The sequence below is a fragment of the Protopterus annectens genome, chromosome 7.part0 (assembly GCF_019279795.1).
Source record: "Protopterus annectens isolate FY-2018-M chromosome 7.part0, PAN1.0, whole genome shotgun sequence".
Lineage (NCBI taxonomy): Eukaryota > Metazoa > Chordata > Ceratodontiformes > Protopteridae > Protopterus > Protopterus annectens.
Genome location: NC_056739.1, coordinates 689,074,643 through 689,100,847, shown reverse-complemented (window position 1 = coordinate 689,100,847; position 26,205 = coordinate 689,074,643). Strand labels below are relative to the sequence as shown.

At 41.8% G+C, this 26,205-nt stretch overlaps 1 protein-coding gene across 1 annotated transcript in view; it reads right to left on the bottom strand.

Annotated features, from left to right (window-relative positions):
• TRIM47 (tripartite motif containing 47) overlaps window positions 1-26,205 on the bottom strand; it is a 160,414-nt gene that overhangs the window by 28,368 nt on the left and 105,841 nt on the right. The window contains exons 4-5 of the mRNA XM_044077223.1: window positions 22,217-22,376; window positions 20,589-20,663 (exon numbers count right to left, since the gene is read on the bottom strand). Of these exons, the coding sequence (XP_043933158.1) occupies window positions 20,589-20,663; window positions 22,217-22,376 (235 nt within the window). The remainder of the gene's footprint in view (window positions 1-20,588; window positions 20,664-22,216; window positions 22,377-26,205) is intronic.

Sequence of the window (26,205 nt, the reverse complement as noted above, 5' to 3'; positions counted from 1 at the left end):
TAATTCCTGTCATCATTTGAACCTACAGAGTGACATGAAAAAACAGATGGCTACTGTAACTACTTTGCATCTCTTTCTTTTTGCACACATCTTCTGCACAGAGCCACATTGACTATCCTGGATAATAACTGGAATTAAAACTGCAGACATTATGTTGGCAGTGTGCAGTTATTTCAGCATAAGGCATGTGTGCAGAAAGACAGCAAGCCACCTGCAAAATCATCCTAGATTTATCCATCATTCATGACTTGTACAGCATAGATGAGAACTTGTAGGAATCTATCCCTCCAGCATGTTCTATTTATTGTTGTGGCGAGGTTTAGCTCATTAGAGCGCGTGGCTCACAGTGACTTAGATTTCTTTAGGTGGAGCATGTCCATCAATTCTGAGTTGGACATGGCTTTGTAAGTCAGGCAGAGATCACCTCTGAGTAAGCCATATGCCACTGAGTACAGCCAAAGTTTTTTCAGTCGGGCTGCATAGGACATATGTTTGAGGCCAGTAATCCTCTTGGTGAGGTACTTTTGTGGTTTTTCCAGCTGTTGGAAGTGTCTTGTGAGGTACATCTCAAATGGGGCATAGTACTCTATGATGGGTCTGTTGACTGATGAGCAGAGGGGCACTATAACCTCTTTATTTCTAGATGCGAACCATTTAGTAATTAGATGGGCCACATAGAAGGATTTCCTAACTACTTTGGCAATATGATTGTCAAAGGAGAGATTACTGTCTACCTGGGTCCCCAGATCTCTCATTACCTCTTCTGTATTAAGGGGGTTGCCACCTATGTGGTAATTCGTGGGTGTTTTGTTTTTCCCAAACGGGATGACTATGCATTTTTTGGCATTTAGCTTGAGGCCATGCCTTTGACACCAGGTGTCCGTCTCAGTAAGGCCCTTTTGGAGGATGTCCGTGTCAGCCAGAGAGTCAGTTATGGCTCCCAGTTTGCAGTCATCGGTGAATTTGGTTAGCCATAGCTCTCCTGTGTTTGCCTGTACTTCTGAGAAGTATATGCCAAACGGGTCTATATTGCAACATCGAACGCTTAAAACAGCGAACGATGTTACATCGACACATTTTCAGCGAAAGCTGAAAATGTCGAATCCAAAGAACAGCGATTTCTTTCCTAGGGAAAGAAATCGCTGTTCCAACCCCCGCAAAAAAAAAAAAAAAACACATTACACACTTACAAACACATACACACATACCCAATCCTAATTATACCCCCCACAAAACCAGTAAACAACTAAATACACATATGCACATAACCCAAACATAAAAAAACAGTAAACATTTTAAGCCTTTTAACATTTTAACTTACCTTAACCCGCACCCTAACCCTAAGGTCAGTAACTCTCACACATTTACATAAACAGCTCCAAACACATACACACTTACCTTAACCCTAACTCTACCCCCCCAAAACAAAAGTAAACAACTGAAAACACATACACATGTAACTGAACCATACATTTAACATAAAATATAAAACAGTAAACACATTCATACATATGCACTTACCTTAACCCGCACCCTAACCATAAGGTCAGTAACTGTTGCACAATCATGCTCGGGAGCTATACCGGACAAGGGACCACACTACACTTCAGAACACGGCAAAACAACGAAGCGGTCAAGCGACTTCTTTTCCAGGGAAAAACTTCGCTGAACAGCCGCTTCGCTGTTTTGCCTGTTCGCTCTACATGTGCCGACGAAAACGCATTCGACATAATGCATTTTCGTTGTACTCATAGGAACCCATGCCGAACAGTAGGGGTCCCAGGACCAAACCTTGCGGGACACCACTTGTGACTGGTTTAGAGTCGGACCTGGAGCCTGCTATTCTTACCATGTGAGTTCTGTCTGTAAGCCAGTTGGCAACCCATCTCATGATGTAGGGGTTTATGTTCAAGCTGATGAGTTTTTCTGTAATACCCGAGTGGGGAATGGTGTCGAAAGCCTTGGTGAGGTCAAGGTAGGCTGTGTGAACCACCTTTCCCTTATCTATGGCCTTGCTGACTGTCTCAAAGAAGTCAACCAGGTTTAGTAGGCATGATCTGCCCTTAACAAAGCCGAACTGGGTCGGGTCAAGTGTTTGGAGGTTCCCAATGTCTTTGTTAATGAGTTTCATGATGATGCACTCCATAGCCTTGCAGACCAGGCTAGTCAGGCTTATGGGGCGATAGTTACAAGGGTCAGTTGTGGCCCCTCCTTTGTGGAGAGGAATAACCGTTGCTGAGCGCTATTCTATGGGCACATAGCCTGTGGAGAGGCTGATGTTGAACAGCGTGTTTAGGTGGGGGGGGGGGTTAGTTCATTCTGTAGTTCGTGCAAGACACAGCCTGGGACACCATCTGGCCCCACTGACGCTGTGTTTTTGGCTTTTGAAAGGGCTGTTTTCTCCTGCGCGTCTGTGATTTCCAGGACATTACACTTTTCCGGTATTGTTGTGGGCCCTTTTTGGGGTGAGGGGGGGGGTGAAGTTTACACTGAATCTATCTGCCAGGATGTTGGCAATATCAGTAGGTTCAGTATATCTTGTGTTATTTTGCAGTAGTTCAGTGCATATCTGCGAGTTGCCACTTAGATTCTTAACATACCTGTCCAGAACTTTTGCGGTCTGAGTTGATGGTTTTGCTGGAGATGAAAGTAAAAGTTTTTATGTCTGGAAGTATTAATTTTTTAGTAGTATTTTTCAGTTGTCTAAAGTTTTGATGATCTGTTGGTTTTTTTGTAATTATCTATTTGGCCCAGATTTTATTTCTTAGTAGGATTTTATGTCTAGCCTCTTTTGTGAGCCATGGAGCAGTTTTGGTCCTAGTTCTGATAGAGCGAGTAGGGGCATGGCTGTCCAATATTTGTAAGAATTTGGTGTTAAAGTATAACACTGCATCCTCTAATTGGTGATGTTTTAGGGGTGACCAATCACATTTGTTAAGTTCAATTTGGAAGCTTTCTGGGTTAAAATTTCTGTTGTTCCAGGTAGTTCTGTAAATGTTTGGGTTGGGGATATTGATCTTTTGTCTAATTATATAGGTCAGTGAGTGGTCACTAATGTCATCAGGGAGGGTGCCAGCTTTGTAGGTCAGGGGATGACTATTTATTAGAATCCAGTCTAAGGTGCTTTCTTTGTTGTTGAGTTTATGGATTCTGGTGAGGGTGGTAATTGTTTAGGAAAGAAACATATAGGTTTATATGGGTAGTAGGTTTGGCTGAAGTACAGCTATTCCAGTCTATATTAAAAGTCACCCAGCACTATGGTCTCTTGTGGGAAGCAAGTGGAGAGCCAGTTAAGCATATTTTCAAGGGTGCTGATGTTATTGCCAGGAGGAAGGTAGGAGCATATTATGTAGATGGATTTGCAGGCATTGATTTGACATTTATTGATAAGGATTTCAGCATTACTATCTGAAGGTAGTTGTGCATCTAGTGAAGTAACTTGTAGCCCTGATTTGTAAAGAATTGCCACCCGCCCACACCCTTTTTGTTTTGCGGTCAATTCTCAAAATATTGTATCCAGGTGGTGTGATTTCATTGTCCTGGGTTACAGGTTTGAGCTATGTTTCAGTACAACGTAGGATATCAAATGAATGTATGTCTACGAGAGCATGAAGGTGAACAATTTTATTGTTTAAGCTACGTATGTTGAGATGTGCTATAAAGAGAGAATTAGGTATTCTTCTGGGGGTATAAGTGGTAGAGGGGTTTAGTTTTTGGGGGTCTGTTCTTTCTTTGTTGTTAGGGCCAGGGTTGGGATGAATGTCACCATGTAGTAGGGGGTGTTGTTGAAGTCTATGGGTGAGCTTTAGGAATTTATAGAAAATGTATTGGGATTTCCTGGCTTGGAGATAAGTAATGCGGGCTAGTCTTTGATACTTTGGTAGTAGATAGATGGATGTAGATGCTGTGTTTATGTGGTTTTTGGGAGGATAAATGAGTTAGTAGTGATGTTTGCTTGAGCAGATAGTAAAATTTAGTGTAGGTGATGTGTTCATAGGCAGTTAGGACATAGGGTACAAACAGAGTAGGTAAGAGTACATATAAGAGAAATAGCTGTATATGTCTTGATATGTATAATAAGGGCATTTTGAGGGGAATGAAGTAAGTATATAAGAAGGTGGTAGGGATAGGTAAAGAGGGAAATAGGAGAGAAAGTCCTATGTAATGTATTAGTAATTTAAAGATCAGCAGTATGTAATTGGATGCTTAATACTTTGTACTTTAAAGAGAAGCAGTAAGTGACTGGATGATGTGGGATGGGGGTGTGGTTACATTACAAAAATATAAAAATAGGTGCAGTGGGAGTGGGTGGTATTTGGGAGTAGGGGAGCGGAGTGAGCCTGCAGGGCAAACGGAGTGGGTTTGGACAAGTAAAGGAAGAAAGTGCTGAAAGAACAATGTGTGAGCGACTGACTACTGAGAAGCTTTCAGTAGACACAGGTAAGTGTAGAGGTGAAAATGCAGTGGTAGGGATAATAGGGGAGAAGCTGAGTGGAAAACAGAGAAATTTAGCTGGTAGAGTGGGAAGTTAAGAGCGGTCAGAGACAGCAAAAAGAAATATGTGATATACTATTAGAGAGAGGGGCTAGAGAGTGCAAGACAAGCCTAGTTTAGGTTGCCACCTAGTGGGCTAAAGTGTATTGCAGTAGAAGCTAGAGAATAGCGATAGCTAGTAAAGATTTAGGGATGACTCTGATAGCATACACAGAAGGAAACACGAAGGAAAATAAAGGCTTGTTTCTTAATGGGTAGAGAGGGGTATGGCTGCTGGGCATCCTGGCTAGGTAGTGTGTTATAAATACACACACAGATTATTTAGTAACAGTTTAGCTTTACAGCTAGGTCTAGGAACAACATACTATCTTGCTTCCTTTGGTGACAGGGTTCTGAAGTAGGATGGCACAAATCCTTTAGTTAGAGGATGAGATGGCTGAAATAGTTTGTAAGAGTCTTTGCTGACCAGACAGCTAGAGTCACAAGTCTTACTGCAGGCTGGGAGGTTGGAAAGCTAAGTAGGTTAGAGAGAGAAAGAAACTAAGTAGTGGTAAGAAAACAGTAATTCCTTTTTGTATTTACATAACTAGGTTAAAAACACAGGCATATCAGTGAACAACGCTAAACACATACATCTAGTAAAATAGCGAACGCATGGCTCAGGAATGTTACGGTAGCTAGAGCTTTAGGCCACCAGGTTAATTCACACTAAATTAGGCTTAATAATGAGAGAGAGAGAGCGCAATTCCAAGTAGCTTAACACAAACTGGCTAGGAAAACATTTCAAGTTGCAACTAAATCCTGCTAAGTCCCAATTAATATAGTCAAGTAATTCAGGGAAACGTAGGCCGTTTGCAGTATAGGACCAGGTAGAAGCAGTTACAAGAGGTAATTAAGTACCGACTAGTTCATCACATATGTCTTCAACAGTACAGGAAAAAGGGAAAAACGCATCAAGTCAAATACATCAATTACACTAGCATAGAAGGCTGTAGTGCGATTAACAAACACCAATTTCACTCAGCATAGAGGGCAGTAGTGGGTGAAACAAACTTAATTAGGTCAATATTATATATCACAGAGAACTAGGAACGGCTACATGAATTACTTGTGCCGTGAGCTATTGCCCAATTTTAAAGACACCACATTGGGAATAAAGTTCAAATAAGAGAGGCTACATGCTGATTCTGCCCACGTACAGGGTATAACAAACACTACTAAGACCTTGAGTAGTCTAAATCCAGTTTGTAGATATCCACTGTAAGTTAGGATGAAGAAAGGAGGCTCTGAGTCATTTTGCCCATGCACAGTGTATATATTAGTCATACTGCAATGACCATGTCTATACTACAATATCAGTTAATGTATATACAGAGCTATATAAGCTAAACGTGGGTATCCTTAAAGCGCCAAGAGCTGTTTATGAAAAGCGCTTCAATTCCATGAAGTGATTAAAACTTAGATTTCCTCAACAAATAACAGGATATAACTAGCATAGGACTATTGTGCGAGTTACATCAGCATAGGGTATCCTTAAAGCGCCAGGAGCGCTGGTTATTAAAAGCACTGCAGATCCAATAAAGTGAATATAACTTAGATTACCTCAGTAAATAACACAATATAACTAGCATAAGAGTATTGTATGAGTCGTATCATATCAGCATGGAGGTAGTTTCGGGTGAAATATATGCACACATTACCCTGAGATTGTACAGTACTGGTTACCCAGAATTACAGAGTTTATCAAGAGTGCTAGGGTAGCTTCGTACAACATAAACCCAGCATGGCACAAACCACTAGTATGATAACAAATGATCCCTCAACAAATGGAAAGAACACTGCGAGAAATACTGCGTTCTCTCTCTCTCTCTCAGAAGTGGGGGAGCTTACATGAACTCCACGTGGGAAGCACAGATACAGAAAGCCATTTCTAGTAACATTAAGGTATCAACGATAAGTATAATAGCCTAGACTTCTTTGTATTTTAGGTGGTATTTCAAACACAGGTTAATCATTAATGATTTGCCATTCACCATACATTGAAAACATTAAAAGCAGCAAAAATAACTTACAGAGAAGAAATGCTAGGGCCAGGAACGCACAGCAGCCAGGAGGAAAAGCTGGATATTAAAGATGGCGCCTTGCAGAGCTACACCACTTTATGTATTTGGAAAGGATGTGAAATGGGAAGGGGAGGGGTGAGGAGGTACAGACAGGTAAGACCAAGGAGAGGCTAAGACCCTAGATGGGGGAGTAAGTATTTGGTGGGTTGTCCTATGGAGATAGGTTGGGAAGGAGAGATGCAGGGAAACGAGCGGGGATAAGGATGGGTGAATGATTGAGAATAAAAGAGTAGTAGGAGGGAGACTCGCACAGGAGGCAGAGAAAAAAGGGGCAATAGTAGCAGGGTTTGGACACGTAAAGGAAGAAAGTGCTGAGAGAACAATCTGTGAGCAGCTGACTACTGAGGAGCGTTCAGTAGACACAGGTAAGTGTAGAGGTGAAAATGCAGTGGTCGGGATAATAGGGGAGAAGCTGAGTGGAAAACAGAGGAATTTAGCTGGTAGAGTGGGAATTCATCTAACAGAGTGGGAAGTTAAGAGCGGTCAGAGACAGCAAAAAAAAATATGTGATATGCTATTAGAGAGAGGGGATAGAGAGTGCAAGACAAGTCTAGTTTAGGGTGCCACCTAGTGGGCTAAGGTATATTGCAGCAGAAGCTAGAGAATAGGATAGCTAGTAAAGATTTAGGGATGACTCTGATAATATATACTATTAATTTATTTATTTATATTTGTTGACCGGGAGTGTCCGACTGTACGTAGGTCCATTTTCAGCGGAGGCCCGGTGAGAAAAGCTCCACAGTTAAAATAAACAGACAGTAGTTACATTGGATTACATAGCGATTAACAATTTACATTGCAATTACTTACAACATATTTACAGATGAAGAACATAGTACATCAGTAGACAACTAGAATCTTTATCTGTGAAGTACATAACAGACATTAACAAATGTCACAATAAGAAGTTCCTGCTGTATAATAAGTTAAGTGGTATAGACTATTTGTAGGCTTCTGAGCCCCCAAGCCCTTCTGTGTTGGAGGGAAGCCTTCTAGCTTAGTTTTTTTTTCTTATAACTAGCCAGTTTTCTAGTTTCAGCACTCAAATCTGTTTCTTTGATCTCAGCACTTGTTCAGAAAAAAAAAAAAAAAAAAAAAAAATTCATCTGCTTTTACTGTACTTGTGTTTCTACCTACTTTTTTTACTTTTGCATCATCTTAAAAGTACTCAATTGTATTTATTACTGCTTGGTGTAACTCATTCTAAGCCTTTTGGTTTAAACACTTGGGCTTCGGACCAGTTGTTTTGCACTGAGAGGGTTTGTGGTCTGCACTGTAGTGGCAGAACAGGTAGCTTACATCCTTCTAGGTTGGGAAATGCTGATTGAGGGCTCAGTGTCTGTTATTCTAAAAGTGTATTAATTCTGGTTTAAGCACTTGGGCTTTCAGGCCAGTTATTTTACATTAAGAGGGTTCGTGGTCTGCACTCTTGTGGGAGGAGAGGCTGGACTCTGCCCTTCTGAGCTGGGAATTTCTGGTTAAAGGCTTATAGGGCATGCATATCTGAACTGCTTCTTACTGAAGTTGGTGCCTTGTTTGCTGTGGCATAGACTGGATTCGGGCCTGCTGGATCTAGCTTTGTTTGTGTAACTTGAGCACTAATCCAGGCATTCTCTAAAGTATTCAATTGTATTTATTACTGCTTGGTAGTAACTTGATTAAAGTGTAGCTATCATTCTAAGTCTTTTGGATTAAGCACTTGGGCTTCAGACCAGTTGTTTTACATTAGGAAGGTTTGTGGCATGCACTGTGGTGGCAGGACAGGTAGCTTTCATCCTTCTAAGTTGGGAACTGCTGACTGAGAGCCCAGTGTCTGTTATTCTTAAAGTGTATTAGTTCTGGTTTAAGCACTTGGGCTTCAGGCCAGTTATTTTACATTAAGAAGGTTTGTGGTCTGCACTCTTGTGGGAGAAGAGGCTGGACTCTGCCCTTCTGAGCTGGGAATTTCTGGTTAAAGGTTTATAGTGCCTGAATATTTGAACTGTATCTTACTGAAATTGGTACACCTTGTTTGCTGTAGCATAGACTAGATCCAGGCCTGCTGAATCTAGCTTTGTTTATATGCTTGTTGTTTGTTTGCTTGTTATTTCCCTGGAACGCTAATTCCACCTAATACGAGGCTTCTCAGCTTCTGTGGATCACTAGTGATATCTGCATTGCTTACTGTACTTATTTCCTTGTTTCACTTGAAAGAAAGTTACTGTTTGTCGTTTTTGCATTTAAGTTACCTGTAACACATTGCACTTAAGTTACCTGGCACTTGCTCACTAAAGCAATTATATAAGTCAGCACTAAAAATTAAAAGCACTACACCCTCACTCCCCACTGGCCCTGGTTTTCAATTATTAAGGAATTCCCAACATTATTCTAGCATGTCCAAAGGTCAGTTGTCAATCTCCTCTCCGGTCCAGCTGGTGAATCTGGGAATCTTGAGGCAATGTTACAACTGCCTCATGTACACAGACAACCCTCTCCTCCTCCCAACAAATTCCAACACATGTGAGAGATGCAACCATATAGCCAAACTGGAGGCTAAGCTCTCTCAACTCAGTACTGGCATAACCAGTCAGGAGGAGAAGGAAACCACACTCACTACAATTCCAGTCTCACATAGACCTACCACGACAGCAAACCAAACACATAATCACATAAAACATACTGGAGGCTCTAAATAAAGATCTGCCGAGCAGCAGAGACCTCCAAAGCAGACACCCAAGCAGCCGCTACCCCAAAACAAAACATGTGCAACACATATCTCACAAAGCCAGTGTGCCGAACAGTCACAGCCCTTAAGACTAAACACACCTGATACACTTGTAATAGGTGACTCTATCGTCAGGCACACTGACGTCCCGCTCACCAGGCTGAACAAGGAGAGGGTCACGGTGAGCAGCCTGTCGGGCGCTAGGATCCGCCACATAACACAAACACTCAGGTCACTCCAAGGCAAGTACAAATATGACTCAGTCATTGTCCATGCTGGTGTGAATGACCTGAGACGCACTCTCCTGGACTACATGAAAAGAGACATAAAGGAGCTCTCTGAGCATGTAGCCCAGGCTGGTATGACCCTGACCTTGAGTAGCATCTTACCCTCACCAAGAATGATGCCACAATATGAAGACAAGATGATCAATTTCAACAATTGGCTTAAGTACTAGTGTCATTCAAAGGGGATCCAATGCCTGTCAGCTTGGGATGATATGCTCGACAAGCCACGATGCTTCGCTAGGGACGGCTTGCACCTGTCACCCCTGGGCTTTCGGATATTGACAAAGGCTCTTGCTACCCCCATAGTGCCTTTTTTAGGCAAGGCTCAAAAGACAAACCCACCTCCATAGGTATCACAAGGGATAAGAAACTAAGAGTAATGCTACTCAACGCCAGAAGTCTAAACCTCAAGATGCACGCACTCGAAACTCTCCTTAGCATTTAGAACATCGATATCTGTGCAGTAACAGAAACCTGGTTCAGGGCTCCCGAGAGCACCCCAGCACTACCAGGTTATACCTCATGCCATGCTTTTTGGCCCCAAAACTTGGACCGAACCACAAAAGGAGGGGGAGTATGGATATTCATCAAAGATACCCACACCTCCAGGTTGGTGGCAAAGCACGAAGCATCAGAGACTATCCATGTGCAACTAACAGTGGGTAAAACTGCCTTCCAGTTTATAGCCTGCTACAGACCACCCTCCCAAACCCAGGAACCCCACTCGGCCTTCCTGAGAACACTGGAAAATATGAAGGTCTCGCCAAACGCCATTATATTGGGCGACTTCAACTACCCAAACATAGACTGGGGCATTACTCTAGCTCCAACACCCTAGCCCAAAGGTTCCTAGAATTTATAAACTCAAATGCTATGGAACAACTTGTTACCACTCCCACAAGAGGGGAAAACATACTGGACCTGATCATCACCAACATGGGGACTCTATGCTCCAGATCAGAAGTGTATCCCTCACTGGTAAGATCAGACCATAAACTAATCTCACTGGATATTCACATCCCGACCCCACCCCCTGCCCAGAAAACCACAGTGAAAAACTTCTCTAAAGGAAATTTCACACTCCTCAAAAAGTACAGTTTTGTACCTACCATAAATGTAGATGTTCGAGGATCCCATTGCTGCAGTCCTTACTATTGGGTATAGTCCGCATCCAGTCGGCCCGAATACCAGAGTATAAGGCTGACGTCGGTCAGGGCGCATTAGACTGACGTCAGTACGTCAGGGTACTAATGCGCATGACCGACGCCATATCCTCAGTCTTTTCTTGCCCCAGATGTCAGAAGACCCTAAAAAGACAAGGCCCAAAATACCTGCACCAAAAATATGTACAATATATACAAGAATATATACAAAAATACAAGCATGAAACCTCACCTACACAACCACCCCTAAACACAGAGGGGAAGGAGGGAGGGTAAATTGGACTGCAGCAATGGGATCCTCGAACATCTACATTTATGGTAGGTACAAAACTGTACTATGTTCTTCGTTCCCCATTGCTGCAGTCCTTACTATTGGGTAGAATCCCAAAGCAGAGGTAAGGGAGGCTGGCAAATCATAAAGAAGCAGGAGCTGACAACATGCCTTGCAAAACAGCTGTGGCAAAACCAGCCCTAGACTTAGAGTAGATGGGAAGGTGATAATGCTTAGAGAAAGTATGCACTGAACTCCAAGTAGCTGCTTCCAAAATATCCTTAGTTGCCACCCCCCTTAGAAATGCTGTTGAAGTGGCAGTAGCCCTAGTGGAATGAGGCCTAATCCCAGCTGGAATCTCCTTGCCATGATGGGAATAACAAAATGCAATGCAAAAGCCAATCCACCTAGAAATAGTTTGTTTTGACACAGGCTTGCCCTGTGAACTCAAAGCAAAAGAAACAAACAACTGCTGAGACTGCCTGAAATCCTTAGTCCTGCTTAAATAATAACGCAATTGCCTGTGTACATCTAAAGTGTGCAAAATCTTTTCCCCTTTATTTTGGGGGTCTGCATAAAAAGTAGGCAAATGAATAGTTTGGTTTAAAGCCACACTAGAAACCACCTTAGGCATAAAGGAAGGATTAGTACGTAATGATACCCTATCCTTATGGAAAATCAAAATGGCTCTACTGCCATAAGGGCCTGCAACTCAGACACCCTTCTTGCAGAAGAAATAGCCAACAGAAAAGCAGTCTTCCATGACAAGTATTTCAATTCAGCAGTAGCCGCAGGCTCAAAAGGTTGTAGAGTAAGTTTTTCCAACACAAAATTGAGATCCCAAGCAGGAGTAGGAGCTCACGTGGGGGTCTTATATTCTTTGCCCCTCTAAGAAACTGCTTGAACAAAGGATGTGAAAACAATGGTGGGTCACAATCATAGTGAGCTGAAATTGCTGCAGCATGAATCTTAATGGAAGAGAAGGACAAACCTTTGTCCAATAACTCAGTAAGATATTGAAGAGCCACACTCAAATTAGGCTCAGAAACCTGCAAATTCTTTGCTGTACTCCAAAATAAAAATCTCTTCCATTTTTCTCGTACACTTTCCTTGTACTAGGTCTTCTAGCTTCCATAATCACATTTAAAACTTGTTGAGGAAGTTGAGACCTGCTGTGTTTCAACACAGAATATGCCAGGCTGTTAGATGAAGAGAATGAAGCTTGACATTGAGCAGATGACCATCCTTCTGAGATAACAGATGAGGAATCAGAGGTAAAGGCCATGGAGGCTTCCTTACCAGACTCCGTAGTAGTGGGTACCAGTGTTGCCGAGGCCAATCTGGAGCTATCAAAATCATCCGTGGCCTGTCTTGTCTGACCTTTAATAGTACCTTTGGAAGAAGAGGCAGAGGAGGAAAGGCATACACATGAAGGTTTTTCCAACTGAAAGACAGAGCATCCACTTTCCAAGCTGTGCGATGAAACCCCTTTGTGCAATACCGTGGCAGCTGGTGGTTTAGTGGAGAAGCGAACAGATCTATGTCTGGAGTTCCCCATGACACTGTCAATTTTTGAAATACATGAAGATCCAGTTTCCACTCGTGGGGATCCATGATTTGTCTGCTTAACACATCTGCTAAGGAGTTCTGTGCTCCCGGCAGAAACCTTGCCTGAAGAGTTAGTTGTAAGCTTAGCGCAGTCTCCCATAAAATCATTGCTTGCCTGCATAGAGGATAAGAATGTGTTCCCCCTTGCTTGTTGATGTACCACATGACAGTTGTGTTGTCTGTTAGAATCAACACCTGCCCTGGAAGAAGTAACTCCTTGAAAGCCAGTAATGCAAATTGGACTGCTAACATCTCCTTCATGTTGATATGTAGATGCTGTAGTCTGGCAGGCCACTTGTCTTGTATCCACTTTCCATTTAGATGAGCTCCCCAAGCAATGTCCGAGGCATCTGTCGTTAGAATCTGACTCGCCTCTGGCCGGGTCACAGAGAGTCCCTTGTTTAGGTGACATTCCTGAGCCCACCACAAAAATTCTTTTTGAAGGCAAGATATGATTTGAATGACAGTGTCCAAATCCTGGCAGTGCTGAGTCCATACATTTTTGAGATACCATTGTAACTTCCTCATATGCAGTTTGGCATTGGGAAGCACCAGAATACAAGATGCCATGAACCCTAATGCTTGAAGGACTGTCCTTGCAGTCAGCACGGACTGATGAGATAGTTGATGGAAGTAAAGTGATAGACTCTTTTGTTTGTCCGGGGTTAAAAAGGCCATCTGGGCTGCTGTATTCAGTCTCACACCCAGAAAGCACATGTCTTGAGAGGGTACTAGACTGGACTTTATTTCGTTCACAGAATACCCTAGGCATCTTAGCACTGCTATAACATATTCCAGATGCTGTAGAAGGTCTTCCTTTTCTTGAGCCAGAATCAGGCAGTCGTCCAAGTAAGGATAGATTTGAATTCCTTGAAGCCTGAAGTAAGCTATCACTGGAGCCAGAACCTTTGTAAATACTCTGGGCGCAGTAGATAAGCCAAAGGGCAATGCAGAGAACTGATAATGAGAATTTCCAGCTCGAAACCGCAGATACTTCCTGCAACTTAGTCTTATAGGCACATGAAGGTAAGCTTCCTTGAGATCTAAAGTTACCATCCAGTGATCTTTGCCCAGCAGAGGTAAAAGCTGTTGTAACGTCAACATCTTGAACTTGGGAATGTCCAGAAAAGTGTTGAGGAGAGATAAATCCAAAATTGGTCTCCACGTGTTCCCCTTTTTTGGTACTAGGAACAGGCGAGAATAAAATCCTAGGCCCCTTTCTGATACAGGGACTGGCTGAATGGCCCCCATCTGGAGTAACTGAGAAACTTGCTTGTGAGCCTCTTTTCTTTGTGGAGGAGGAACGTCTGGCATGCCTTTGAAAGGGGGCATTGTGTGGAAATAAAATCTGTAACCGTGGTGAATGATATCCAACACCCATTTGTCTTGAGTAATGAAATCCCAATTTTCTTTGAAAAGAGACAGTCTTCCTCCCAAAGGAGCTGCCAGACGAGAATCTACTGGCAGCTGAAAAGACAGGTCATTGGGTCTGTTTACGAAAGGACTGACCCCTGCCCTCACCAGAAGTCTGAGCAGGGGAACTCCCTGTTCTAGGCCTGAAAGAACCTTGAGCCCTGCCCCTACCACGTCTAGACCTACCCCTAGACTGGGAATCATAAGCAGGATATGTCCACCCCTTAGCAGGCCAATTTCTACTAAACTTCGGTGGTTGCACCTGCAAAAAATCTTTAACAGTTTGCATAGATTTAGCTTTGTCCTCCATTTTCTTTAAAACTGCTTCCACAGGCGATCCAAACAACACATCAGACTGTAAAGGAGCATCCAAAATCCTTGTCTTAACATGCTCAGCTAAATTCTGATCCTTCAACCAGGCATGCCTGCGAAGAACAGAACTAGTAGCAGCCACCCTCGAGGAGGCCTGTACAGCATCAAAACCACATTGCAAAGAATGCTTACCCACTTGTTCAGACACATGAACCAAATCCAGCAACTCTTTACACTCAATACCTTCCGCCAAAGCATCCACCTTAGATTTCAATTGGGAAAGGAGATAATTCTGATATTTTAGCATGTGAAATTGACAATTCAACGCTCTCATGGCTAGAGTGGAAGAAGTATACACTTTCTTTCCCCACCTATCCAAAGCCCTTGCCTCTTTATCAGTGGGAACAGGATTTTTAACCACAGAAGCCTTAACACCTTTAGGCCCTTGAGAAATAGTTTCTGGGTCCGCCCTAGGACTCTTAAACAAATACTTATGAGCTTGGGCACCCTATAATACCTATCAGGCTTAACAGGAGCAGGAGGCAAAGAGTCAGGGTTCAGGGAGGCCTCTGCAAAACATCTTCCACCACATTCAACACAGGAGGAATAGCTAAGGGCCTATGCTGGGGTAAAAACAAGAATTCCCTAAGCCTTTTCCTGGAATCAGAGTAATCCTGGCCTTCCCATTTAAAGTGCTCCCTCATGGAATGCAGAGTCTCTGAAAATGAGAAATCCTCAGGAGGAGAAGCTGTAGGAGTGGAATCATCCCATCAGAATCAGAATAAGTAGGATACTCCTGCAAGTCTTCCGCAGAAGACTCTGAAGCCTCTGAACACTGTTCAAAACTATCAAACTCCGGTTCCACCCTAGGCCTCTTATCAGGCGGGGGCATAGAACCTCTAATCATAGTAATCAAATCTTCTGCCATTTTAAGCATATGTTTCTTAGGTACAGAACCCGAAATGCTAGGAGAAGCCCCCACTGAAGCTGAACTAGGCCTACCTCTCAAAGAAGTTTTGGCAACAGAAGGAGAGGCTCTAACTACCTTGGGAAGAGAGGGAAGAACAGATACCTGGGAGGCCCCCTCAGCTTAGCCTACCTCCTGAGAAGGCACATCCTGTAACAGTAAAGTTTCTGCCTGAGACTCCATGGAAACTCCTGGCAAAACCTCTGGCTCCACTGAGCCTTCTAAAGAACCGACGTCCGGGACTGCGGTTCATCAACCCTAGGCTTCGCTGTTTTGTCCTTGCGCTTCTTGGAAGCGCGGGCGCCGGAGCATCCGACGGCATTTTATAATTGCAACGCTTCCCAAACACTAACCTGGCACAGTCTAACCTCCTCTTAATAGTGCGTTTGTTAAACCTAGCACAAGAGCGGCAACCAACAACGCCGTGCTCAGGCCCTAAACAAGGTATACACAAGGTATGGTAATCCCTATGAGGTATCTGTTTCCCACAAGAAATACAGTTATTCACTTTTTCTGACATCCGGTTAAATACTGAGGCAAGAAAAAACCAAAATGTTCCCCAACGGGGTACTTAGCCAACTCTGTTTCGGTCTGAAACTCCGGTTTCGGAAATATTTCAGAACGCCAACCTGCACTCGCAAAACTGCTTCTGCATCGGACCATGCGGCAAAAAAGACTGAGGATATGGCGTCGGTCATGCGCATTAGTACCCTGACGTACTGACGTCAGTCTAATGCGCCCTGACCGACGTCAGCCTTATACTCTGGTATTCGGGCCGACTGGATGCGGACTATACCCAATAGTAAGGACTGCAGCAATGGGGAACGAAGAACATCTGAGGTGGAATCCTTCAAAGCCCCCGGGCCTGTGGAAAATACGGCCCAGACCGCAGAATCCTTTATAAATGCATTCTATGAACACCTTCAAGAATGCATGGATCATGCGATCCCAAATAAAACCAAGACCCAATCCTCCAAAGGCAGACGTCCTGTCTGGTGGACCCCAGCCATAAACAAACTATACAATAGAAGGAGGAAGCTACTAAATGATAGAGCAAAATCCCAAAAAGGGAAGGCATCACTGATCAGTATTAGCAAAAAACTACGGGCACACATAAAATTGTCTAAGGCCAGCTTCGAGAGAAAAATTGCACAGGACACTAAGGATAATCACAAGGCTTTCTTTAGTTATGTTAGGAACCTGGGTGGTAATTCCCAGATATGCTCAGAATTAGTCCAAAATGACAAAAATACACCGAACCCACAGACATTACCAACATCCTAGCTGACAGGTTCAGCGCAAACTTCTCCCCTCCCCACCAAAAGGGCAAATATCTATCCCAGCAGAGTGCTGCCCCTGACATCTCAGATGCTCAGGTAAGAGCCGCCCTCTCCAAAGCAAAAACACAGCATCAATGGGACCAGACGGTGTCCCGGCTGCGTCCTACATGAACTCCAAGAAGAGCTAAACCCAAACATAAAACTACTGTTCAATCTCAGCCTTACTACAGGATATGTGCCCAAAGAGTGGCATACAGCAACAGTGGTCCCTCTCCATAAAGGTGGTGCCTCAACGGATCCTGGAAACTATCGCCCCATAAGCCTGACTAGCTTGGTCTGCAAAGCTATGGAAAGGATCATCATGGACCTCATAAATAAAGATATTGGGGACCTACAAACACTGGATCCTACCCAGTTCGGCTTTGTTAAGGGCAGATCCTGCCTCTTAAACCTGGTTGATTTCTTTGAAACAGTCACCAAGGCCATTGACGAGGGGAAGGTGGTCCACACAGCCTACCTGGACCTCGCAAAAGCCTTCGATACAGTACCCCACTCGGGCATTATAGATAAGCTCACCAGCTTAAATATAAACCCCTATGTCACTAGATGGATTGCAAACTGGCTCAAGGACAGAACCCACATGGTTAGAATTGCTGGAGCCATGTCAGACTCCAAACCAGTTACAAGTGGTGTCCCACAAGGCTCAGTCCTGGGACCTCTCTTGGTTCGGTATATATTTCTCGGAGGTACAGGCCAACACGGAAGGACTGTGGCTGACCAAGTTCGCAGATGACTGCAAACTGGGCGCCATAATCGACTCTCCAGCCGACACAAGCATCCTCCAAAAGGGCCTCATAGAAACAGACAACTGGTGCCAGAGCCATGGCCTCAAGCTAAATGCCAAAAAGCGCATAGTCATCCCCTTTGGCAAAAACAAAGTGCCCACAAATTACCACATAGGTGGTAATCCATTAGGTACAGAAGAAGTAATTAGGGACCTGGGGACCCAAGTTGATAGCAATCTCTCATTTGACAACCACGTGGCCAAAGTGGTTAGAAAAACATTTTATATAGCCCACCTAATCATGAAGGGATTCACATCTAGATCAGGGGACGTCATCGTGCCTCTTTACTCATCCCTCATCAGGCCCATAATTGAGTACAATGCCCCTTTTGGGATGTACCTTACCAGACACCTGCAGCAACTGGAAAGACCCCAAAAGTACCTCACCAAGAGGATCAAAGGGCTCAAACAGATGCCATATGCTGCCCGGTTAAAGAAACTCCAGCTCTACTCAGTGGCATACCGCCTGTTCAGAGGCGATCTGTGCCTGACGTATAAAGCCATGTCCAACCCGGAATTAATGGACATGCTGCACCTCAGAAAATCCAAATCCCATCGAGCTACGCGCTCGAGAGACTTGAACCTCAGCACTGAAATAAATAGGACATGCTGGAGGGACAGATTCATAACTCAGAGGCTCCCTTCACTCTGGAATAGAATCCCAGTTCAGGTTAGGCAGAGTCCCTCATTGACTCTCTTCAAGAGGAATCTTGATGAGTGGATGGGAGATCGTAGGTTTACCCCGGGTATCACTTCTGTGTCACTGTTAGACAGAGGCACAGTATACTAAAGTCGAAAAAGGGCATAGCAAAATAAATTTAAAATGGGTGGCGAAAGCCAAACACATTCTGGCTAGGCTTATAAATGCCCTAGGGCAGATAGCCTAGAATGAACATATAAACAGACAGTAGTTACATTGGATTACATAGCGATTAACAGTTTACATTGCAATTACTTACAACATATTTACAGATGAAGAACATAGTACATCAGTAGACAACTAGAATCTTTATCTGTGAAGTACATAACAGACATTAACAAATGTTACAATAAGAAGTTCCTTCTGTATAATAAGTACTAGGCTTATGAGCATCTGAGCTTGCTATAATCAAGGTAGTTAGTGGAGTGAAAAGAAAGGTAGTGATTGGATGGGGTGGGTGATATTAGTGTGGGAGTTGCAAGGGCATAGCCAGCATGTTTTTAGGTGTGTTTTTAGTAATGTTTTGAAGTGGGTGCATGATGGTATGGAGGTAATTGTGGGTGGGAGGGAGTTCCATAATTTGGCTATGGTGCAAGAGAATAGTGCTTCACCAGCGGAGTTATTGGCTTTAGTGATCTGCAAGTGATTTTTGTTGCTGGATCTTAGTGGTCTGGTGATGCGATAGGGTTGGAGTAGATTCTGGGGGGATGGGACATTCAGTGGATGGTTTACTAGTTTGTGGCCGAGTGAGAGTTGATACCATTGAAGGAGGTGAGGGAGTTCAAGCCAGCCCAGTTCAGCAAGTGAGAGACAGTGGTGACCAAGGTAGGATGCCCCTGTGGCGAATTTGGCGATTTTGTTGTAGCAGGTCTCTAGCTTGTTTAGATCACATTGCCTTAGGTTGGTATATATTGGAGAGGCATAAAGTAGGGTGGAGATAAGGTGGTAAATTGCTAATGAAATCTTCGCTGCTTTGGTGAGAAGTTGCTTATTTCTGTATAACGCTCCTAGTTTTTTGTGGACTTTTTTTATGGTCATGGATATGTGAATGTCAAATTTTACGGAAATTAAATATACGGAAGGAAACACGAAGGGAAATAAAGGTTTGTTTCTTAAAGGGTATGGCTGCTGGGTATCCTGGCTAGGTAGCATGTTTTAAATACACAAACAGGTTATTTAGTAACAGATTAGCTTTACAGCTAGGTCTAGGAACAACATACTATCTTGCTTCCTTTGGTGACAGGGTTCTGAAGTAGGACGGCAAGAATCCTTTAGTTAGAGGATGAGGTGGCTGAAACAGTTTGTAAGTGTCCTTACTGACCAGGCAGCTAGATTCACAAGTCTTACTGCAGGCTGGGAGGTTGGAAAGAATCTTGCTTCCTTTGGTGACAGGGTTCTGAAGTAGGACGGCATGAATCCTTTAGTTAGAGGATGAGATAGCTGAAATAGTTTGTAAGGGTCCTTACTGACCAGGCAGCTAGATTCACAAGTCTTACTGCAGGCTGGGAAGTTGGAAAGAGAGAAGAAACACTAGGGCCAGGAATGCACAGCAGCCAGGGGGAAAAGCCAGATATTAAAGATACCTTGAATGATGGACTAAAAGTACCTTGAATGATGGACTGTCTTTCTCTTTTTGTCTCTCTCTCTTTATATATATATATATATATATATATATATATATATGTGTATACACATCATCAAGCTTTCAGAAACTGTAAATTCATATGGTTGAGACTACATGACTGAGTTTCCAAAAACTCGAAATAAAAAAAAAAAAAATCTCTGTTTTTGCATGGGGGTAAACTTCCTGCACCCTCCATACCCCTTGCACATTATAAATTCCAAGATCGCACTACAGTGGGGGAAACGGGTAAATTGCCCAATCCCCACTGTACCAAGATCTACAGAGAAGTGCTTCAATGGGAATTTATCCTTTTCCCCACTGTAGTGCAATCTCTGACTTGATGTATATAACATTTTGCAGGGGGGGGGGGCACAGGGATGCTTGTCTCCTGCAAAAATGTAGATTCGATTTTTTTTTTATTTGAGTTTTCAGAAACTTTATTACATGGTCTCGGCTGTATGAATTTCAAGTTTCTGAAAATTAAATCCATACACACACATAAACAGATTTTATATATATATATATATATATATACGTATATATATATGTATATATATATATATATATATATATATATATATATATATATATATATATATACATATATTTATATATATATATATATATATATATATATACATATATATACATACACACAGACACACACACACATACACACACACACACACACACACACACACACACACACACACACACACACACACACACACACACACACACACACACACAGGAACATGTTCCCCATAATTGTCTGTAGATAAAATAAACAAATCTTACAGTGCAAAAAATCTTCACGTGTCTTCGGATTTCTCAACATTGTAGGCACTCTAATAAAAGGAATTCGACCTCTCACTGTGGAGAAAAAAAAAGATTCATTGTTGAAACAGGAAGTTAGAAAGATTTGTCTTAACTTTACAGTATGCTTACATAGATATGAATGGTCTAGATACTTTTAATAGATGAACACTCAAAGCACTTAAAGGGTGACATAATGACATTTCAGAACTCTGGGGTATATGTGCATCAAGTGCCGTAGTCAGTGGCAATAGCAGTAAGCAGAGGTGCAGGATCCAAACGGTATTTTGCTTAATGTGATATGTCTGTTTACACAGGGTCAGAAGAGACAAAAGATAACATTTGTCCCTACACATACATACACATTTTCAGCACCAACCTGGGTGAGCCCTCACACCTTTGTTTCTCACTACAAGCTAGACATTCAGTCTAGGTCTAGGGCTTCTTTAGGCTCCACTGTGTTACGGGCTATCCTTCCATAGATCCTCTCAGGGGCTTTACTTGGCTGGGGACTCTGTGTCACATGTTGAAGCCAGATGAAGAAGACAACATCAAATATAAAATGTATGTGTTTAGCATAACTATAGATTCGTGTTGTCTGTCTCTGTCTGGTTAAACCCCCCACCTCCTTTTTTTGGCAAGTTTCTTTTCCTGTTATGACCAAGTAGGAGAGGTTTTATTGCTCCTTTTTTTCTTGGAGTTTTTCATCCTCTTTCTTTATGTTGCAATTATACCTCAGTGATAGATTGAGAAGGTGCAAACTCAATTTGAAGTATCTTCTACAGGGCAGGAGATTGTGGGTAGGGAAGCATAGCCCGGTGAGTTGAAGTCTCATGGATTTGTCAGACACCTGATCTGAGTCAGTTCCGATAACCCGTAGGTTGAACATGGATCTATCCTTATGGTAAGTACATAAGTTTCATTGTCACTATTTCAGGCTTGTCCTCTTATGCTGGATTCCTCCTGCACTTGTTGAGCCCTGGTAAAAATGTAATGTAATATGATTGTATGGATTTGTCAGACACCTGATCTGAGTCAGTTCCGATAACCCGTAGGTTGAACATGGATCTATCCTTATGGTAAGTACATAAGTTTCATTGTCACTATTTCAGGCTTGTCCTCTTATGCTGGATTCCTCCTGCACTTGTTGAACCCTGGTAAAAATGTAATGTAATATGACTGTATAGCAAAGTACTGCAAATGTATTTTGTGAGTACTATCTAAGCATAAGCACACCAAAACAGTATGTTAGCATGTAGTCTAGGTCTCCACCATAAGACCCACCTCTCTTGTGTAGCAATACCAAAAGGTGTTTTGGGGGGTTGTGGATGTGTTAGCCCCCACCTTATATAGTATAACAGAAAACGGTGAACATGTCTAAATAGTATGCCATTGTAATGCAGCCATCATATTATATTACAGCAACATCAGAGTCTTTACATTGCTATACACCAATCCTTCATCCCACATTCCCTAACATGAGTTCATTTTTGAAAGAAGTCACAGTCTTGTACAAAGCAAGCCATGCTTTAGAGGGTTATTCTCCTTGTAGGACAACAAAGTCACACAGATTTGGAATCACTTACTCTCTCACTCTCTAACTCACCCACCTTCTGAAGATAGATTTTCCATCTGGTTCTTGCAGGTATCCTTTAGTTGGTCAGTTACTACTGAAACCACCTGGTCTGTAGCTGTGAGGTGAAAATTTCTGTTGGCAGTGAATCTTGGCAAGTGTCTGCAGTCTGTTGATACCTTCAAAGTCTGGAATCCCTGCAGGGATGCATCCAGGTAATGAAGAGAAAAGAAGTTACTGTCAAACCTAAGGTATAACATTTCAATAAGCTGCAGTACTACACAGAAGCAAGAATGTGTTTACAATCCTGTTACTGTTTTCTTTTACAGTAAATCCTACTTTGTCTCTTTCCAATCAAGTAAACCCTTCATTTTGATTTTATGTGGTGAATTTGCACATTGTTTTAGTGGCTATTTTTTTTTTTTTTTACTTTATTTCCTCCTTATTTATTTTTGATATTTGTGACATATGAACAGTTTGGCTTCAGACTCACCCATTAAATTTATTTCACAGACTAGATCATACAACCAGATATGCCAAGTAACAGAAAAATAGCATGGACAATAAAAAAAGTTGTTTGGCTTGAGTTTCCTTTTTAACAGTGTTATTCTCCTTTAATATTAGTTGAGGTTCACAAACAGAAACATCTTGATGTTGAGGACATGCCTGTTGCCCTTTTCTTCAAGTTATTTGCAAGTATGCCCTCCATCCCACAGTTTATAGCAAATGGTTCTTCAAGCTGATAACACGCATCTTCCAGAAGATAGGTGTACTTGGGATGCCTGATCATCATTCATCATACAATTCCCAAAGATCAGAGACCATTACAAAACTGGGCTGCCACTGTGGCAAGAGGCTAAAGTACTAGCCAGCATCAGACCACCTAGTCCATGACACCTTTCTCGGCTTTTACTGTTTTATAAATTTAAAGCTGCTGCTAATACTGGCTATAGGGTATTCATCCTTCAGTATTAGCTTTATCTTAGTCAGTGCTGTGGCAAATCCAGAACCCCTTCTAGCACTTAAAGGGCATGAGGCAGAGAAGTAATCCTAGATGAGATACCTACCTCTCTGTGCACACGCATGCATGCACTTACACACACACACACACACACACACACACACACACACACACACACACACACACACACACTTGCATAAATGTGCACACATACACACACGTGCATAAATTTAACAGGAGATGTGTGGCTGTGAAGGTTGTCAGAGTATATCAGCCAGAAAACTGAATGGAAGCCATCATACTTTCTGTCTCTTTTCAGTCAGAACATTGTTTATGGAATAAATGGAACCTCTTGTAGACATGCCTGTTTTCAGAGAAGAACTTGTGACAAATCTCAACTTGATCCAGTATAAAGGAAGAGGAGCAAGATGACAGCAACAGTGTCTCTCTCTTTCACACACACACACACGCACACACACACACACACACACACACACACACACACACACACACACACACAGAAAAATGAAGAAAAGTGTGGTCATGTTGGATTGTACAATGACTCTGATTAAGGTAGGAGTAATGCATTGAAATAAAAAAGGAAGATGGGCTGAATATGGTGCAGTCATTAATGACTTTTGTATTATTCTGGATAGCGTTTTTAAGTAAAATAAGGAATGAGGAGGATAGGTTAGGAAAGTTATAAAATGCAGAATATAAAGAAATTTGGTAGAAGTGGCAGATGGTGAAAAAGTGGAGGGTTGTACTATTGGAATTTTAATTAGAGGAATTGCAAAGAAGATTAGAACACATAAACTCAGTTATAACAATTTTGAAAAGAAAGACATGGTACAAGGAAGTAGTGGAACAAAATTTTTAAGATGGTGGGTGCAACAGTTAAGAAGAGGGGATTAATAAGGCTATTCAGAAGAGATTATATTGGATCAGTGAAAATGTAAGGCAAATTATTTTTGGAGGTTAAAACATAAGCATATAGCAGTGAAGAGGACATTGAAGCAAAAATATTATAAACGTTACAAGAACATCAAAAAAGCTTTAGAACACTTTCTATTCTGTGAGAAAGTGAGGGAAGTTCAGAATAACTTAGAAGCATGTCTAATAATATGAAGGTTAAATGATATTATTGAAAATATGCAATGTTACAAATTACAGGAAGAACACAAGATAATGATGGAATAAATGGATGAGGACATTATGAATATGTCATTGAAATTGTGGTTAGAAGTAGATTACTAGAGCAATAACCCATGGCTGGGTGTGGGTAAAGCTAGATTTACCCACGGTTGGCGTGGAAGTGACCAAACAAAGCCAACCATGGGTAAATCAGCATTATCCAAATCCAGCCATCTGTTATTGCTACTATACAATGACATTATTTAGGAAAAAAATTACTTACATTTCTTAAATAATGTCCTTGTATAATGGTGCTGGTGTGTTCTTCTGCTTTGTTTTCATATCTTGGGGCTTTCTTGATAAACTGCACACGTGTATGGGGTTTACATTCCTGCACTTACACAGTACATCAGTGCTTTGAAAAGGAAGCAACGGAGAAAGGAAGATCTCCATTGCTTTTTTTTTTTTTTATATAAAGTATGAAGTCAGACAGGACACTTGAGAGGTACGAGAGAGACAGGACAGAGAAAATAAAGGAAAATTAGGTATGTTTCTTGAGTTTTGCATAACGTACCAAATTTCCTTTTATTTTCTGTCCCGTCTCTCTCATACTTCTACACTGTCTGGATTTCAAACATTATTAATTTTTTTTTAACGGTCAAGAAAACTAAAAGCATATATTAACAGAATTAAGTCCATGTGACCAGAGTTTTTTCTACTGGTATATGCTCAATTTACAATGGGCACGCTAGCTGGCCTGACCAATCAGCGTGCTCATTTTTGAATGTTAATGGGCAGTCATTGTGTAATATTCTACAAGATATGGCACAGATATATAAAATATTTCAAATGTAATAAGTGCTAGAAATTTGACATGTATAAAAATGGGTTATTTGAAGGGGAGAATGCAGAAGATATATGAATAAAAGGACTTTACAAATTGTGAGGAGGCTGGAAGTTAGATGGCATACAGAAATTATATATCAATGATATGATTTTAAAGCTATATTAATAAAAGCCTTTACTTTTTTGGTAAGTGTTTGAGACATCTAAATCTATCTGAACCACCACAAATTTAGCAAGACAAGATCTTGTTTTAACATTTTATCCAAAGGATGGCATCTGCTATGTGCATCACCCCCTTAGTTTGCATTGCAGTATCAGTATTAGAACATGAATTCAAGCAGTTGGTATAAGAACAGAATCTATTACATTGTGATGGTGCTGAGTATTAAACTATTGACTCTTACTTACAATAAATTGGCCAGAAAGTGGCTAGCTGATACCTATATAGCAAGTTTTTTTTTTTTAAATGGTTCCTAACCTGTCTTCTGTTGCGGCCATTCTGCTACCCATACCACTGCAAATGTTATTTAGTTAATTAGTTAATTACTTCACCACTGCACAAGGCAAACAAGGCCTCATTAAGGTACAACTTCCACTGCCCAGGAATGTTCAAATGAAGAAGAAGCACAAACATCAGAACATGATGAAGTAACCTAAAACACACCAAATAGTGACTGCTCAATTTTCCCTCCACATAAACTGGAATTCTGTCAGTTGGTCTTCCCTTATCCAAATCAATAACCCTAAAAGTGCCTTGTTATACGTCATTGATACCTTTTTGGCTATCCAGAACTCTGTCTTCCCTTGTCTACGCAGAAGGCTATCTGGCCAGAAATACCCTTGGCTTACTATTGAAAATCTCAGCTTTCATGAGACAGAGGGTTAAAGCTTGGTCTACCTAGAAAGAAAATCCATTGAATATCCTCCTACAGGAAAACTATGTATCATTAAAAAAACAAACAAACAAGAATATCTACACACTCTGCCAAAGCCATCTATCTTAGAAATAAGCAAATGTGTGCTACCAATAATCCAAAAACCTTTCGGAAGGAAACAAAATAAGTTCCATTCAGAAGCTGGACTCA